Source organism: Elephantulus edwardii, unplaced genomic scaffold, assembly GCF_000299155.1.
Source record: "Elephantulus edwardii isolate Elephantulus edwardi_28Jun2011 unplaced genomic scaffold, EleEdw1.0 scaffold00020, whole genome shotgun sequence".
Lineage (NCBI taxonomy): Eukaryota > Metazoa > Chordata > Mammalia > Macroscelidea > Macroscelididae > Elephantulus > Elephantulus edwardii.
In genome coordinates, this window is record NW_006399770.1 from 14312699 (window position 1) to 14330514 (window position 17816).

Here is a 17816-nt window from a genome sequence, read left to right on the forward strand (position 1 = left end):
TGAGGTGGATTGATTCAGTGACTGGGGTAATCGGGATGGCTGTGTCAGAGGCAATGAGATTGGCACAGGATAGAGCACGGTTTAGGGCTGTTGTACGTAGGGTCTCTCTGAGTCGCAAAGGACTCGAGGGCACATAACAACAACAACTTTAAAGATACGGACCTCTTTTCATGCAAATATTGTGGTCATTCACAAAGCAGTCTAAATGTACTAGTTACCTTATATTTTTGCGTAGTCTGTATTTTACAGATTCATCTGTGATTGAGATTGAAAAATGTTTATCAATCCTCGTTTTAAGATGTGATGCCCACTCAAAAAGTCCTAGTATAATTTTCCCCCCTAAAGGCTGTAATGCTAAAGTGTGTGTGTGTGTTTTTTTTTAAGTTTAAGAAGTAAATTTGTGATGAAGTTGATGAATTTGATCTAATTATAGTGAAATCTTAGTACCTATTCTTTTTTCCCCTTTCCCTCTCAAACCAAGAAACTTGGTGTATCCTGAGGAACCTTGCAAATAATTTTAGGGGTTTGTTTGTAGAGAAGCAGAGACTTTTAAGGAATTAACAATCTAGCTGTTGCTAGGATGTAGCAAAAGGAAGCCCTAAAATCTTGGGACCTAGGCTGAATGCGTTAGTGTGTGCTTGTGTCACAGAGAGCAATGAGGCTTTCCTCCCGCCCCCCGCCCCCGTGGGACTATGTGGAAAAGAAGAGCTTGATTATTTCCTTGCTCTTCAGTAGATTTTTATTTATCAGAGACAAGGGTAGCTGACACTCCTGGTACTAATAATATAGCAGATACTACAATCTACCATTTATGTGCTTTATAAACCACATTTTCTTTCTTCCTATTCTTTGCTGCTCATTTTGCAGTTTATACTCAATGATTTGGATGGACTTGTCATTCGGTCATACTGCTCTAAGTTGTTGAACAGCTTTAAAATGAGGGGCCTAGAGAAGATGAGATGAACTGATGATCTGAAATTCTGTGTCTGGTCTTGATCAATTCTTGCTGTCAGACAGTGAGCATGTGTTTTACTGGCCCAGCGCCCCATCTAGTGGTCAGATGGTGAAAGGGCAAGGCGAATGCTCTTTGAGCTCCTTACCTGCTCTGGGATATAGGCTAAAACAAGCATCCCACCAAAAACATTCAGATGTGTTGATAGCACTTTGTTTTGCCTTTTGTTATTCTGAGGATAATGGGCCCACGGCTGACCCTCTGGTGGGTTTTCAGAAGCAGTTAATCACATGGGAGGAGATTGCCATCCTTCTCCGGAGGAGCAGCTGGTGACTTCAAACTGCATGCCTTTGGGATTGTAGTGCAGCTTCTTTCCACCTGGCCACCAGAGCTCCTGTGCCATCTTCATCTCTGCTTAACTGAGCCCATTTCAATCACTATGTCAATCCATATCATTGATGGTCTTCCCATCCTTCACTGACATTCCACCTTTCCAAGCATGATGTCTTTTTCCAAGGACTGGTGTCTCCTAACAACATACCTGAAAACATGATGAAATATTTTGTTTATTGTTATGACTAATATTAAGCACTTTAGAGAAAGAAATCTCTTCCCCACCACTAGAAATTCATGAGATTAAAAAAAATTTGTTTAAATTATTAATTTCAATGAAAATTTACAGAGACTTTGGATTTCCATTCATTCATTGTTGTACTTTTCTTCCCTCACAACCCTCCCCCCAGTACACTCCCTTCTTGGAAAAATAAAAGAAAAATTCTTTTCATTGTTTTCAATCCCTCCCCCCAGGTCCACTCCACTATGCAGCCTTTGCTCTGGACTCCCGTCATGACAAAAATACCTAATCACATATCCCTTTTAAACAGTTTTCCTCCTCATCTGTTTCAATGCAGTATACATTATTGAACCCATCTTTCTCGGTCTCCCCCCAACCCCGAGGTCAATCCTGTTTTACAACAGTGGCACCAAGCAGTATTTGTCCTTTTGTGACTGAGATATTTCACTCAGCATAATGTCCTCCCAGGGTCACCATATTGAATAATATTGCATGAGTTCCTTGTTTTTCAATGCAGCGTAGTATCCCATTGTGTGAATATACCAGAACTTCTCTATCTGTCATTTGTTGATGGGCACTTAGGTTGTTTCCAACTCCTTGCTATTGTGAACAAAGCCACGATAAACATGGGTGTGCACATATGAGATTTTTGGGAACTCATTGAATTCATGAAGCTCTCATTTACTGATCTGCTCACAAGGTTCCCATATTGCCCAAAACATAGATCTAAGTTGGAGCTTGCCTGAAATCAGCGGCAATTTAAGTCTTGGAATTTGACTGCCAGGCAGTGCAAACCCACCAAGAACTTGCGAAGAAGGATGGGCAGTCTCTTCTCATAAACATTTACAGCCTTGGAAACCCAATGGAGGGCTGTTACAAGATGGAACCTGGGGTTGGGTTTTGGTGCTTGTTCTCACTACTGTGCATGCATGAGACAGTGAACTTTTCCAAGCAACACCACTTGTAAATGTAGGTATAATGCCATCATCCTCATTCAAGTGGCTGGCACATAGTAAGCACTCAATAAAGGGTAGTTGCTTTTATTGCCATTATTATTCTTATCTCATCAATGTCCTCTTGCTGTATTTGGATAGTTTCCCCCAATGTTTTTTCCACAAAAATAGCATAATTTTTAAAAAATCTAGGTTCTATATATTACCTATTATATGCCATTTCCTACTGAAAGAAATTCTTATGTGGGAAGAGAAGTCCTTATCAAGTTGGGGTGAAGGGAAGAGACAGACACAAGCAACCACTTGCGTAGTGGTGATAGGTGTGCTGGCGGAGGTGCACAGTATGGTAGGAACTCAGTGGATCCTTCTTCCTCCCATGCCACACAAAACAGGAAAGCTCTTATGCCAGCCATAGTCCTTTTTTTTGCTTTTAGGCTGTACGCCGTTAACAGGAAGTTGTTAGAGTAAATAAACCAGCTAGGAAAACACACTGAATTTTTCTTTGTAGGAAAACATTCATTTTGTCTAAGTGTGTGTGTTTCAGTTACTATTTCTTTGCAAAAGATTATAAATCGGATATAAATATTTGTTCGCTCAAAAGCAGCATGGCCTGTGAAAAGAATGTCTATCTGGACTGTGAACTGGTTAAGGCCTGCCTTCCAGTTCTGCTTCCGTTCCCTGGATGGACTTGGACAAAGGAAATCAGTTAGGGCTTTTGGTTGCAGACCGCAGAACTAACTCTTGTAAATGAAATCCAAGTTTATTGGAAGTTAGTTGGACACAGCTTAGAGTGTTAGGTTTGTTTTAGGATTGGAGGGAGAAGCAGTATCACCAGGGTTCAGGCAAGTAAACAGAAACCAGCCACATATTAGAACACAGGGAATGCAATATCATTTGTCATAAAGAAAGATTTATCAAAACTAGAAAGAGCACTATGTGTCAATATGGATACTGCCTTTAAGATTGGCAAACAAGAGAGAAGTGAGTAGGATTACCAGAACCTGGGACTCTGAGCAGAAGCCAGAGGGGGCTGGTTTGGGTCTTTGGAAAGGCCACACAGCCTGGACTTGGATTTGGGGGTTAGAAAGTGGGGATTAGGAGGCTGTGCTCCAGCCTCTGGAGTGAGCTCACCTGGTGATACATTCATAATTTAGTAAGTCTAAATAATTTGTTTTAGTTAAACTAATTACCAATTATGTTTGGGACTGGGCCTGCTGAACTAAACTGGAAAGGCTGGGCCGTTCCTTCCTGGCTGCTGGGGTGATGCTGGCCTGGGAACTAGGAGAAGGCCCATCTCTCCTGTGGACTTCAGCTGCTGGAAGGGCCTCCATTTTTAGCACTGACAGGAAGCCTGTTGGGAACGTAGCCTGGGAAATGTTATCTACAGATTCCAGCATCACAGAGACTGGGAGTTGGAGCTAATAGTGGAAAGAACCAGGAAAGCAGGATAGGAGTAGAAAATAAACCCAGAGATGCAGCACGGAGCTTCCTGGTCAACTTTGCTGTTACTGTGCATGAATTTTGAACAATAGCAAATTCCCTCTTTTTCAGTGAGGCAGGACACCTTGAATGGTTTTCAGTTTTGGTAATCATTGTCCTGAGAAACCAATTCTCTTTGGAGCCTGGGCTGATTGGACAGTCTAGGTTACGTGTCTGTAATCCCTGTAAATCTGTAGTTCAGTCGTATTTACACGATAGTGGATCCTTTCCAATAGAATGAGGTTTAGAGGCAAAGCACCAATTCTTCCAAAAAAATAACTCACCAAAACATAACTTTTTCAGTTTCTTAATCAGTTTCAAGATCCTTTCAAGATTGAATTATTTCCTACTTTTTAGTTTGTTGTTGAACCTACGTGTTTTTAGTAGTGGAAGGCATTTTTAAACGAAATGTAAAAAATTATTTTTAGGTAATAAAGATATTTTTAAAATAAAGCAAGTAGTGTCCCTGGTGCTAGGTTTGATTGCAGTTGGCCAATTTTTTTTCTAGATTTATGCAGTTAAACGAGCCCCCACAAGATGGCAGTGTGCACTAAGCATGGGACTTTCCACTTTGCCATTGTGCTGGGAAAGGTAGAAGGCGGTGAAAGGGGGAAGACTAGCAGTGCGGATGGGGATGGGCTGGCACAGTGATTAACCTGGTGGAGATGGAGAATATGGCACAAGGTTCCGATCTGTTGTTCTCAGAGTCGCTTTGATCTGCAGGCAACTCTACCTACACCACCACCTACCTCTCTCTCATTGCCATCTGGTCAGAACCGGCTTAGAGACGCTGTTAATTTTCCAAGGGAGGAGGTGACGCGTCTTTCTTCTATGGAGCCACTGGTGGATTGGAACTGCCAGAGATGTGCTCCCTCTTGGTCAGCAGCTCAACTCCTTTGGACTTCCTGAAGCTGCTTATTAACATGACTTTGTCTATACAGTACAGGAAATTAGCTTGTTTTCTGTCCAGTGGAAAAATGTAAATATTCACAGTGTAGAATACGAGCCAGAAGGATAGATGAGGTGGTGTATCTGCAGTGTGTTGTGCTGCTAACCAAACAGCCACATGTCCCCGGAGGTTTGAATCTTCTAGTGACTCTGCTGGGGAACGATGGGAAGCCATCTCTTGTTAAGATTCCCACTTCAGAAACTGGTGGAAGATTGCTATGAGTCAAAACCGACTTAAGGTCAGCGAGTTTATTTTTATTTTAAAGCCAATTTGAATTTAAGCAGTTTAAGGATTTAAGCAGTTTAAGGACTCAGAGAAATTATAATTGTGACTAGCCTGAAGACTAGTTTTCGCATTGATACTGACTCGGTGGGGAGGATGTCAGAGTAGAACTGTGCTCCACAGGGTTTCGGGTGTTAGTTTTTTTAGAAATAGATCACCAGGCCTTTCTTCTGAGGTACCTCTGTATGGATGTAAACCTTCAGCTTTACAGTTAGTGGCTGAGCACGAAATCATTTGTGCGGCCTGGGGTCTCTGATAGGAGCTGTGGTGGCCTAGTGGTAAGGAGTTGTGCTGCCATTTCCAAGGTAAGTGGTTCAAATCCACCAGCTGCTTTGTAAGAGAAAGACAGGCATTCTCCTCCTTTGTGATTTACAGCCTCTGAAAACTCACTGGAAGGTCAACTATGGGTTGTTTCTGACTTGATGGTACACAGCAACCCAAGAGTCTCAGATTAGTTTATAAATCATACTTAATAATCATGAATATTCTTTGTGAGGGGATTTTACTTCAGACTGAAACTATATATTTGGTAGAAAGGTTTTAATTGTAGTTGAATTTTTTTTTGTCAAATGGAGAATAATGCTTAAGTGGGAGCAAAATGCCGTAGACTTATTTTAGTCCTCTGCATGTTTGAGTTCTTCAAGAATGCCTTTGTTTGAGGGATAGAAGCAACCTGAATGCCTGACAATATATGAATGAACACATACAATCTAGTGGTAACATTTATATGGATATTGTTTGCTGTGCCGTAAAGAGAACTGAAGCCCCATACATGTGGCAACATGTAAGGGATGTGGGAAGGCTGAGAGACATGTACCGTCACAAAGGACAAACTGTGTGAATGAAATATCTAGAACTGGAAATTGTGTACAGATCTGAAAACACTGTGGATACCAGGGAGCGGAGAGGGAAGCTCACCATTTAGGAGACAGAGTTTTTGTTTGGGGTGATTGAAAAAACCTGGAAATGGATCATGATCATCGTTGCACAGCATGGTGAAAACTGTGGACATGGCACATGTTTTGTTACATAGTTTTACCACAGTTTTAAAACCATCATTATTTGGAAGAAGTAGTATTGGTGGTGCAGTAGTAAATCATTTGGCTGCAAACTGGTTTGAACCCACCAAACCTGGGCTCTGAAGAGGAAAGATGTGACAGCCTTCTTCAGTGAAGATTTACAGCTTCAGAAACTCCCCGGGGCGATTCTTTTCTGCCCTAGAGCGTGTCTGTGTGTCACAAACCCAAATGACAGTGGGGTTTTGCCTGTTTGACTTAGAAGTGTGTGTGTGGTGAGGTTACACTCCCAGGATTTGACTCTTGAGTTTGAAAATTTGAGTTTTAGTGACTTCTGATACTTAGAGTGAAAAACTGATGTTTACTGTGTTGGGGTTTTTTTTTGTTTGTTTGTTTGTTTTTTGAATTTCTTTTCAGGTATTTGTTTTTAGAAGTGTACTGTGTCTTTTTCCTCCCTCACAAAAGTGCTTTTCTCCTAAGCCCTGTTGAGATACAGAAACCTTATCCTTAAGGGTATTTTTGTGTCTGGGTTTTAGAAGATGAAATTCATGCATTTAGTCTATTGTTTGGTTTTTTTCCCCGTCCCTTGTAGGTTACCCCCTTCATGCCCCGGAAGCCTACTTTCCTTATTTCAAAAAGCATAACGTGACTGCAATCGTGAGGCTGAATAAAAAGATTTATGAGGCAAAGCGCTTCACAGATGCTGGCTTTGAGCACTACGACCTGTTCTTCATAGACGGCAGCACACCCAGTGATAACATCGTGCGGCGCTTCCTGAACATCTGCGAGAACACGGATGGTGCCATCGCCGTGCACTGCAAAGGTGCGTGGGCCCCCGGGTAGGCCGAGAAAGCCACGCCACTAGTGCCTTGAAAGGCTTCGTCATTTAAAAAAAATTCAAGCACAGAGCCTTTGTAACAAGCCTATCCTTAAGGAAAGGAGCAATTGGATAAGAATGGATAGATCATGACCATTGCATTAGAACAGATAAAATAACTGTCCAAAATGAATGCATGAATAGGCATTATATGTACAACAATAGCCCAAAATAAGAGGTATATCATTGCAAAGAGGATTTGGGGGTGGGTAGATTACTGTGCAACAGTAAATGAATATTAAAAAAACAACAACCAACAAAACACAAGTGAACTGGGGGAGGAGAAGGGGAACAGAATGAATCAGGGGGCAAAATATGCAACAGTGAATGAATGAAAATCTAACTTCTCTGCAAATGCTCATTAAAATCACAATTAAAATAAAATTCTATTAAAATAATAAAAGAACAAGTAACTCTAGTCAAGTGATTCTGGTTTGCCTCTGGGCAGCTGGTGGGAGGTAGTGTGACTGACTTGACAAAACCTTTTCTGACCTTTAAGCTCTTGTCATATAGAGGAAAATAATAGCAACAGTGCCTTCAGGCTGGCAGGAGTGCCTTTAAATAGGTTAAACTGTCAAAAAGCTGCTGTTGTTGGTAAGTGCCTTTGGGTTGAGTCTGACTCATATTGACCCTATGAACAATGGGGCGACACTGTCCCATCCTTATCATCTCTGACACAGTGAGCTTGGTGGCCACAGTCCTATTTTTAATCAATCTCCTTGAAGTTTTCTTATGCTGACCTTCCACCTTTCCAAGCATGATGCCCCCAGTCAAAAGCTAAGCTTTCCTCCTAGAATCTCCTCTGTTTTCTATTCCTCCTCCATTTGATATTTAAGCCAGTTGTTGTCTGGTCGAGTCTGCATGGTGACTCTGTGTCAGAGTACAACTGTGCTCTTGTAGGGTGTGGAAGGAGTGAGCTTTCAGAAGTAGATCCCCAGCCCATTCTCTCAAGACATCTTTGGATAGACTTGAACTTCCTACCTTTTTGTTTAGTAACTGGGCCTGTTAACTGCTTATGCCAATCAGAGACTCCATCAGATACTCAGTGTTCTCATTTTATAAGCCATGTGGACCCTGGCTCGTACTCTGCTTTTCCACTTTTCAGTCTTTTTCATCTTGGAGCGGAGTGTCTTCTCTGCCAGTTGCTAGGGCACTACTGCAGAATGAATCAGATGGTTTACTTGACGATAATGTGTTGCTGCCACTTTGAACTGAAAGTTTTGGTTATGTAAGTCTGCCAGTTGCCAACATTGCGACAGAGGTTGTGCAGATTATAAGAGCTGCAAAGTGTCAGTTTTAACAAATGAAAAGAGAAGAAACCCAGCCACATTTCATTTTGGGTAAACAAAAACCCCAACCCATTATCACTGAGTTGATTCCCACACATGGCAGACCTCTGTCGCCTTTCGGAGGTTGTACATCTTTATGGAGCAGACTGCAGATCTTTCTCTCAGGAAATGGTTAGTGGATTTGAACCACTGACCTTTTGGTTAGCAGCCTGGCACAGTTTTGTTGCATTATTACAGTGTTTTGTGTTTTTGGTGTTCCCCCCCCCCCTTGTTTGTGTTTCAAATACTGCATGACACAATCCACTTAGGGTTGTCTGGCAATCCTAAGTTAAAAAAAATCAGAATTAGAACTCATTGACATGGAGTCTGCACTGACTCATAGCTGACCTTCTGTTGGATTTTTCAAGCTGTCAACTGCATGGAAGGAGATTGCTCAGAACTGCGGTGGATTAGAACTGACAGATGTGTAACCTATGTCTCCACAGCCCCCTTAATCATAAACGTAGTTGTTGTTATGTGCCGTAGAGTCGTTTGCGACTCATTGCGACCCTATGTACAACAGCCCTAAACCCTGCTCTATCCTGTGTCAATCGCATTGCCTCTGACACACCCATCCCGATTACCCCAGTCACTGAGTCAATCCACCTCATAGAGAGTCTTCCCCTCCTGCGTTGTTCCTCCACCCTACCAAGCATGATGTCCTTCTCCAAGGACCTGTCTCTCCTTACAGCATGTTCAAAGTATGTCAGACAAAGCCCCAGAATCCTTGCCTCCAAGGAGTTGCCTGATTTAACCCTCTCCAGGATGAATCTGTTTGTTTTCTTGGCAGTCCATGGTACATTCAATACTCTTCTCCAGCACCACAGCTCAAAGGCTTCAATTCTCCTTCTATCCTCCCTAGTCATTGTCCAACTCTCTGATGCATAGCAAGTGATTGCGAAGACCATGGACTGTATCAGGCGCACCTTAGTCTCCAGAGAGACACCTTCGCTCTTGAGTACTTTAGAGGGGTCCCTAACAGCAGACTTTCCCATCGCAATACGTTTTTGATTTCCTGGCTGCTGGTGTCAAGAGTGTTGACCGTGGAGCCGAGCAAACTGAAGCTGTGAACAATCTCAATCTCTTTGCCATCCATCCTGATGCTACCAATTGGTCCAGTGGTGAGAATCTGTCTTCTTGACATTGAGCCTCAGTCCATAGTGAAGGCTGCAGTCCTTGACCCTCTGCAGCAAGTGCATGAGGTCCTCCTCAGTTTCAGCAAGCAGGGTTGTGTCATCTGCATAACGCAGATTGTTAATAGATCTTCCACCAATCCTGACGCCACAATTCTCCTCAAAGAGCCCAGCCTCTCGGATAATCTGCTCTTGCATACAGGTTGAAAAGGTATGGAGATAGGACACATCCCTGGCGTACCACCCTTCCCAATTTTGAACCATGCAGTGTTACCCTGCTCTGTTCTGACGACTGCCTCTTGGTCCAAGTATAGGCTTTGCATTAGCAAGATTAAATGAGTCAGCTTAAAAAACCGAAATGGCATTTTCTCTAAGCTTAGTTGTTAAACTCTGAGGAGACTTACATTCCGTTTTCAATTTTCCCTTATGATGAGATATTTTACTAGGTCTTTGATTTCAGGGATTAGAAATTACTTTTTGACACCTAAGAGTGGAATCTCCAGCAGGGTTTCAAAATGGGTCATTCCATTTCCACCCTCTGTTGAGGACGTGCAGTTGTTCTGGCAACCCAACAGCCTATGGTTCAAATCCACCAACTGCTCTACAGGAGAAAAATGGGAAATCTCCTTTTATGGGATTTACTGCCTCTGGAAACCTGACAGAGGGTCGATTATGAGTTGGTTCCGACTAAGGTCAACAGGAACCCCAGATATACTGAATCAGAACCTACTTTTTTAAAAAAAAATTATTTTATTAAGTTTAGGGCTGTTGTACATAGGGTTGTTATGAGTCGCAAGTGACTCAATGGCACATAACAACAACAATTTTAATGAACACTTGCAGAGATTTTGGATTTCCATTCATTCATTGTGGCACTTTTCTCCCAGTCCCTCCCCACACCCTTCGCTCCTCTTTTTGAAAAGTAAAAGAAAAATTCTTTCTTTGATATACAATCCCCCACTCCCACCCCTCCCACTGCCCCAAGTAGACTCCACTATGCAACCTTAATTCTGGACTCCTGTGATAACCATGATACCCTATCATATCTACTTTTTAACAGGATTCTGATGCCTATCTCAGAATCATTTGGAGATTTATACAAATCACCTGGAGATCTAGAAACCATCTGTTGTTGCTTCTGGCACGTGATGAGCCTCCATAAAATTTCTGAGGTTGTAAATCTTTTACAGGAGAAAACATCCCCATTTTTCTCTCTCGAAGTGGCAATTGGTTTGATTCTCCCGCTTTTTGGCTAACAGCTCAAAATATTGCTAGGCCAGGCAAGTTCTCAGCAGGAGGTCTAACTGAGGAGGGAAAGGGTTTGAAACCCAGACTTATTGTTCCTCACATGCAATTTTCATTAGGCCACGGGGTGGTGCTGTTCTCCTGATTTTTCGTTTCTTGGAGCCAACTAAAGCAGTGTCGTCTATTGTTTAGTAGGTTTGCACCGTTCTTTTTCATGCACTTGGTGCTGCTGGAACTGCCTTACTCAGTCGAGCAGGGCTTTGGTTCTGACAAATTAAAATACCGTTCTGTAGGCCCTTGTTTCTATGTTTAAGATTTGAGTAGGTGGAGGTACTTTGCTGAACATGTGAGCAGCTCTGGGAAGCTTCATTTTACCTGAGACCCAGAGCGAAGAAAAGGAGCCGCATTGGCCTGATTTCGCCGTGGGCCCCTGAAGGCAGGCTTACCTGATCCTGCAGAACCAGCTCCTTCCCCCTTTCCCTTGCCACCAGAAGGGAACCTGTCTTTAGGGACTTAAAATCTTTGACATGAGTGGAGACCCTTTGAGGGAAGTGTGGGACATGAGGTGAGCTGCTTTGTCCCAGATATGATTTATTAGAACCCTCAGTTTTCCTTTCCAACCCATTTTGTCAGAAATTACATAGGTCCAAGATAAAGCCAGTATTTCAGGTATTTCCTGTACTGACGGGAATGAGCTGGTGTGAATATGGCAGCTACCTTATTTTTAGAGAAATTCTTAGGCTTAGTCAGTCAAAGGTTGGCTTTGTGCCGTAAAAACCAGTATTCTTACTGGGATTAATTTAACTATTTATTAGTACGTTATCAATAGATCATGCAGTTTATCAGTGTGAAGGTCGTGTCTTGGCTTGACAAATTCCATGAAGAAGATGTGCAAAGTGTGCGAGAAAACACAGTGTCCTTTTAATCTTAGCCTTAAAGGGGAGTGCCAGTATTAACCGACCAGGAATATTGTGGAAGTGAAACTGTTTGGTTTCAAGCATTCTTGTTACAGGTATTCTCTGTATTATATCCTTGACCTGTTAAGGGTGACAAATTAAGAATTCTCTTAGGTTGCAGCAGGATTAGCGTTTTTAATTTAAAAGCAGAATCTTTAGCACCCAAGTCAGTTCTGACATAGCAAGGTCATAGTTAATGGCTTGTGATGTCTTTATGAGACGCTTCTTCCCATTGCTTCCACTTGTGCACACAGGTAGGCTCTTTTTACGAGGATCACACCTTCCATTTAATTACAGCTGTATTGCTTTTAATAGCATAGTTGTCTACCATAGGCCTCTTAATTATTTTGACATCTGCCCTAATTAAGTCGATTTAATTTCTTGGTAATTTAAGCAGCTGCTGAGCACTTTAATTGAACTAAAAGGAAAAGGAAGAGAGACTCTTATCCTATGTCAAATGAACTTTGGTAGGTGCTGGGAAGAGAATGACTAATTGATGCCTCCACAAGAAGTATTTATATCAGGAGACCAACTAGTAATGAATTCACTGGGAATTTGTGAAACCTTACAACGCTTTGATAACTGCACCACACCTTGTAGCTGATGAAAGAGAAGGCTTTGACTTCTTGAAATTTTCTAGCCCAAATACTAATGATTAAGAAAGCAGAAATGTCATAATGTTTTGGTATGTAATCATTGACGTTCTATAGGGATTTCAGAAATCACCTGCGATTAGAAAACGGTCGTTGCTTGAGTTTTTATAAATAGAAGACTTTTCAACATTTTGTGCTGTGCCAGGGAGGCTTTTAATTTTGAATGTTTTAAATTTTTTAAAAGTTTATATAGAAACTTGGAGAAATTGTTCCTATTCTCTTCAGCTGTGGCAGGAGTGCCTAACTATGGAGCCATAAGTGCATTCTTTTTATAGATGTAAATTACAGGCTCTGTGAGGAGGTTATTTTCTCTCAAAAAGGGGAAGCAATGGAGAAATTTGAAATATTTCTGCACTGCCTTATTAGGTTGTGGAGTGCATGTCACAGGGAGCCTTACTGAGGGTGAAGGCTCCTGGTACCCGTGAGGGGAGCAGTGAGTGTTTTTTTTCTGTGAAGGAGGCCTCTTCAGACAGAAACCTGAAGTTAAGACTTCAAGGAAGAGGGATCTGGCCCTGATTCCCACCCTTGTCCCTCATCTGTGTTTTATTTACATGGCTCCCCACAGTCCTGCCAGTTATCTGGGGGAGAAACAGAAAGATGAATTTTAACATTTAGTATTACAAGAAGTGGCCCTTTAAGGTCATTAGTACATTCAGTCTTTTCCAAAGAATGTTGATATGTGCTCGGGAAGAAGTATTTCAGAAAAAAGTGTTTCCAATGAAACAGGACACACACACTCCCCCCTGCGCTGATCTTTAAAACAATGCTTTAAAATAAGATTTCTTTTCTTTTTTTTTATTTTAAGAAAAACCAAACAAAAAGGCTTAACACTAAGGGAATCCAGGCACCTGTACCACATGAGCTTATCATATGCATTCTCAACCCTGGAGGGAATTGCCCCCTAGGAGGCAATTTTTTTTTTTTTAAGGTGAGAAGAAGATATGAAATGCTTTCATTTTTTTGTATAAAAAGCATAGATATGCCTCTAATAAATAAATAAATATTTTTCATAATAAAATTTCATTAGTGGGGTGAAATGACTATGGGGAAAATGTCTAAAAAATCTTCTGGGAGAGGTAATAATAATAATAATAATAATAATAATAATAATAATAATAAATATTATTATTATTATTATTTTAAAAATGTTTGAGAAACATCCATTTAGAGAAATGTATTGTAACATCTCTGAACATTTCAAGGCCTTTTAAAATGAATTGCCCTGTTAGCAGCACTCTCTCATTCTTGGTGGTGGTATTAAGGGTCGTCTCATTGGCTCCCACCCATAGCAATTCCAGGGTCCACAGAATGAAAGCTTGTCCCATCCTGTACCATTCTCACAGTCACTGCTTGACTAACACCCAGTGGTGTGTTTTAGACCTGATGATGTCTCAGATTTGGTGAACTACAGTGTATTTCCAAGTACTGGGTACTGGGGTTGTTAGAGGCAGTTAATTCCCTTTGTTTGACCTTAAGTAGATAATTCTTCATTGTGAAAAATGAAGGCATCAATTCTCCCATTTTCCTTTTATAACTAAATGACATCAGCAGTACCGACTTTTCAGGCCAGATTTATCCAGGATCGTGCAGTGATACAAGCAAAATTGTAATTCTAATCTAGCTTTTCCTCTGGTTACCTTGACAACCCTCATCCCTGTCAGCCTCTTGTTCCCTTGCCCCAGTCGTTTAGCTCAGCTCTGTGGTTCCCTTGCTGCCAGATACATCTGCTCTTGTCATATCATTTTCTTACCTCAAACATACAGCTACCCCATTTTTCACTTTTTTATTGAGTAAAGAAAAACACTGCTTTTGTCATGACTATAGTTCTATGTTTATTATCTATTAAACACGTCATAAATTTGATAACTTTTTAAATGAATGGATTTAATTCATCAAAGGATCATCTGCACCTGTCTGAGAAGTAACTGTGCACATATAAAGTAGGCATGATTAGTCAATCTCAGAGCACCCTCTGTCTGGATTTGGGACTCCTGGCAATAACTTGACACTCTCAGCACCTTTGGTTCACTCACCACTTACCCAAGTACACATTCCTCCACTAGCACTGGATTGGTATCTTTGATACTTTTTCATCCTCATCTGATCTTATTTTCCACTTGAGACACAGTAGTTGTGTATAGACCAACTAAGCTTTAACTTTTCTGATTCATCTGCCCAAACTGTTTGGTCACCTTTCTGCTATTTGGTTTTGCTAGCTGATAGCCAGCCAACATTGAGCTAGCCTCCAGCCCATGGAAACTCCATGTGCAACTGGGCAAAATGCTGCTCAGTCCTGTACTAGTCTAATGGACTGCTGATCAGACTCTTGTGATCTACAGGGTTTTCACAGACTGATTTTTAGTAGTAGATCTCCACGTCTTTCTTCCTAGTCCCCTTGGAATGTTGAGAAATCTGTCACTGAACCACCGTCGTTCTTATCTCCTACTGTTTGTGTTTATTGTTGTTAGTCATTGGTATTGAATTGGTTTTGACTCCTAATGACCCTGTGCATGACAGAAGGAAGCATTGCCTGCCCAGCATGAACCTCACAATTATTGCTACATTTGAGCCAATTCTTGCAGCCACTGTGTCAATCCAGTTCAAGCCTGCCAAAGTCCATTGCCACCCATGTCATAGGCTTTGAAGACATCAGCTCACACTTGCTCCTCTTTCTCTGAACATATAATTTTAGTTTAAGCTTAATTTCTTTGCTTTTTGCATTTTGGTTATTATACTTGGGTCTACAATTAGTGGACAGAACCTCCTTCTAAAAGTGAGGAGGACTTGAAGCCCTTGTTGCAGAAAATCAAAGAATACAGCCTTCAATTTGGATTGCATCTCAGTGTCAAGAAAACAAAGATCCTTACCACTGGACCGATAGGCAACATCATGATAGATGGAGAAAAGATTGAAACTGCCAACAACTTCATCCTGCTTGGATCCATGATTAACACGCTTGGTACAGGAAATCAGGAGACGTATTACTTTGGGAAAGTCTGCAGTTAGGGAGCTCTCCAAATTATTAAGGAGTATGATGTCAGTTTGAGGACTAAGGTGCATCTGTTTCAGGCCATGGTCTTTCTAATCACTTGCCATGCATCTGAGAGCTGGACAATGACTAAGGATGCCAGAAGAATAATTGATGCCTTTGAGCTGTGGTGTTGGAGAAGAGCACTGAACATCCCATGGACTGCTGAAAGAGCAAATAATTATGTCTTGGAAAGGGTGCAGCCAGAGTCCTCTTTTCAGGCAAAGATGATGATGCTTCAGCTCACATACTTCAGGCATGCCGCTATGAGGGGCTAGTCCTTGGAGAGGGACATGATGCTTAGAAAGGTAGAGGGTTGGCAAAGGAAAGAAACACTCTTGACCAGTGGGTTGACATGGTGACTACTGCAATGTGTTCTAATGTGTCAGGAAGCGTGAGGATGGCACAGGATAGGACAGGGCTCAGATCTATTGTTCCTAGGGTCACTATGAGTCATAGTCAACTCGATGACACCAAACAACACCACCACCACAACTAGTTTGATACCTTACCATGGTCAAGACTTATATCCTGTTCTTGTTTATATCCTTATACTAAGAGCAGAAGAACTCTGGCTATCTTGTAGGCAGTGAATAAATATTTCACTGAAATGTTAGTTGAATCTTATATTTATACATAGGTTAGAACATTTCTTTATCTTTCTATGAGGAAAAAGTATATGTGAACAAGTTTTAAACAGTTAAAAAATAGCCCACCATAGTACTTTGCTCATGGTTTGTGTTGCTTAATTACAAATGTATAGGTTGAATTTCATTTCAAGAAGTCTAAGAGGGAAAAAGAAAGAGCCCATGTATCTGAACATTGTTGTTTCACTGTTGTAAACCTCATGCAGGCAGATGTTGCATTTTTCTCTCTGTCCACCCCTCCTCCCCTATTCGTTCTTCTCTTTTAAAAGTAAAAGAAAAAATATTTTATTGTTATACAATCCCTCCCACCAAGTCCGCTCCACTGAGCAGCCTTCATTCTGGACTCCTGTTATGACAATAATACCTAATCATATATCCCTTTTAAACAGTTCTCTCCCTCATCTGTTTCGATGCAGTATACGTAATTTATCTCCTCTTTCTCAGTCTCCCCCAACCCCTATGTCAGTCCTCTTATAACAGTGGCATTATGCAGTATTTGTCCTTTTGTGACTGAGATATTTCACTCAGCATAATGTCCTCCAGGGTCACCCATTTTGTAGAATATTTCATGAGTTCCTTGTTTTTCACTGCAGCATAGTATTCCATTGTGCGAATATACCACAGCTTCTCTATCCATTCATTTGTTGATGGGCACTTGCGTTGTTTCCAACTCTTTGCTATTGTGAACAAAGCCGCAATAAACATAGTGTGTACTTTCTAGTTTTGTTATATACGTTGTCTTCTATAACAGGTGAACCCAGTTACAGCCATTGAGTTGATTGTGACTCATTGAGACCTTATGACACTATTAGGTTTCTGAAGCTGTAAATCTGTACATGAAGACACTTCCCGCCTTATTCTTTTGAAATACCTCCTGGTAAATTCTATCCTGAACTCAACAACCCTTACTGCACTGTGCCACCCAAGTGCTTTTATAGACCCTTGATTTAATATAAAGAAAGTGTCCTGACGTGAAAGTTTTTGAGAAAGGAAATTGCCTCAGGAAATTAACCTTGCATACTTCTTTCTAATTCTGCAATTACTTGCTTCATTTACAAGTGCAAAGACTCTGTTTTGTTTTTTTTTTTTTCACTACAACCCTACCTCTTAGCTTTCATACTAGTATGTGTTCCATCAGTACCTACTGAATCAGGAAATAGTAAAATCCTATGGTGTTAAGCAGAGATTAGGATGATTACATGATAGGTACATCATTGATGTAATAATAGGTTAGATGGATGCTAGATAAGGAATTGCGCTGCCAGCTCAATGGTAAGGGGTTCAAATGCACGAGCTGCTTTGTGGGAGGAAGATGAGAAGTCTCCTTTCGTATGATTTACAGCCTCTGAAAACCCACTAGAGGCTAAGCACTTGATTCTGTGGTTACCTGTTACCTTTGATTATAGAATTCTTTTTCCTAACAAAATAACAACTATGACACTGACTCCAGGGTTCTACACAAGAACTGCTGACCTACAGGTTTATCTCACTGTAGACTTTGACCAGGCATGAGGAGCAGGAAGATGTCTGACAGGTGGGGTTTTGTAAGTGGCCTTCATGGACCCAACACTGCCCTGACAGCATCTGACAGGTGGGGCTTTGCAAGTGGCCTTCATGGACCCAGCACTGCCCTGACAGCATTCATGGATGGTGAAAGCATTCATTCCTGAAGGCTTTTGGGTTCAACTCAATGGTTTCTCAAGATCATGATGACTTTTTTCTTTTACTAGGGATATTGTAGCTA

The 17816-nt window shown here is 41.3% G+C and overlaps 1 protein-coding gene across 2 annotated transcripts in view; it reads left to right on the top strand.

The window, feature by feature from the left end:
• CDC14A (cell division cycle 14A) overlaps positions 1-17816 on the top strand; it is a 223504-nt gene that overhangs the window by 155517 nt on the left and 50171 nt on the right. For both annotated transcript variants that reach the window (XM_006882445.1, XM_006882446.1), the window contains exon 9: positions 6798-7028. In XM_006882445.1, coding sequence (XP_006882507.1) covers positions 6798-7028 — 231 coding nt within the window. The remainder of the gene's footprint in view (positions 1-6797; positions 7029-17816) is intronic.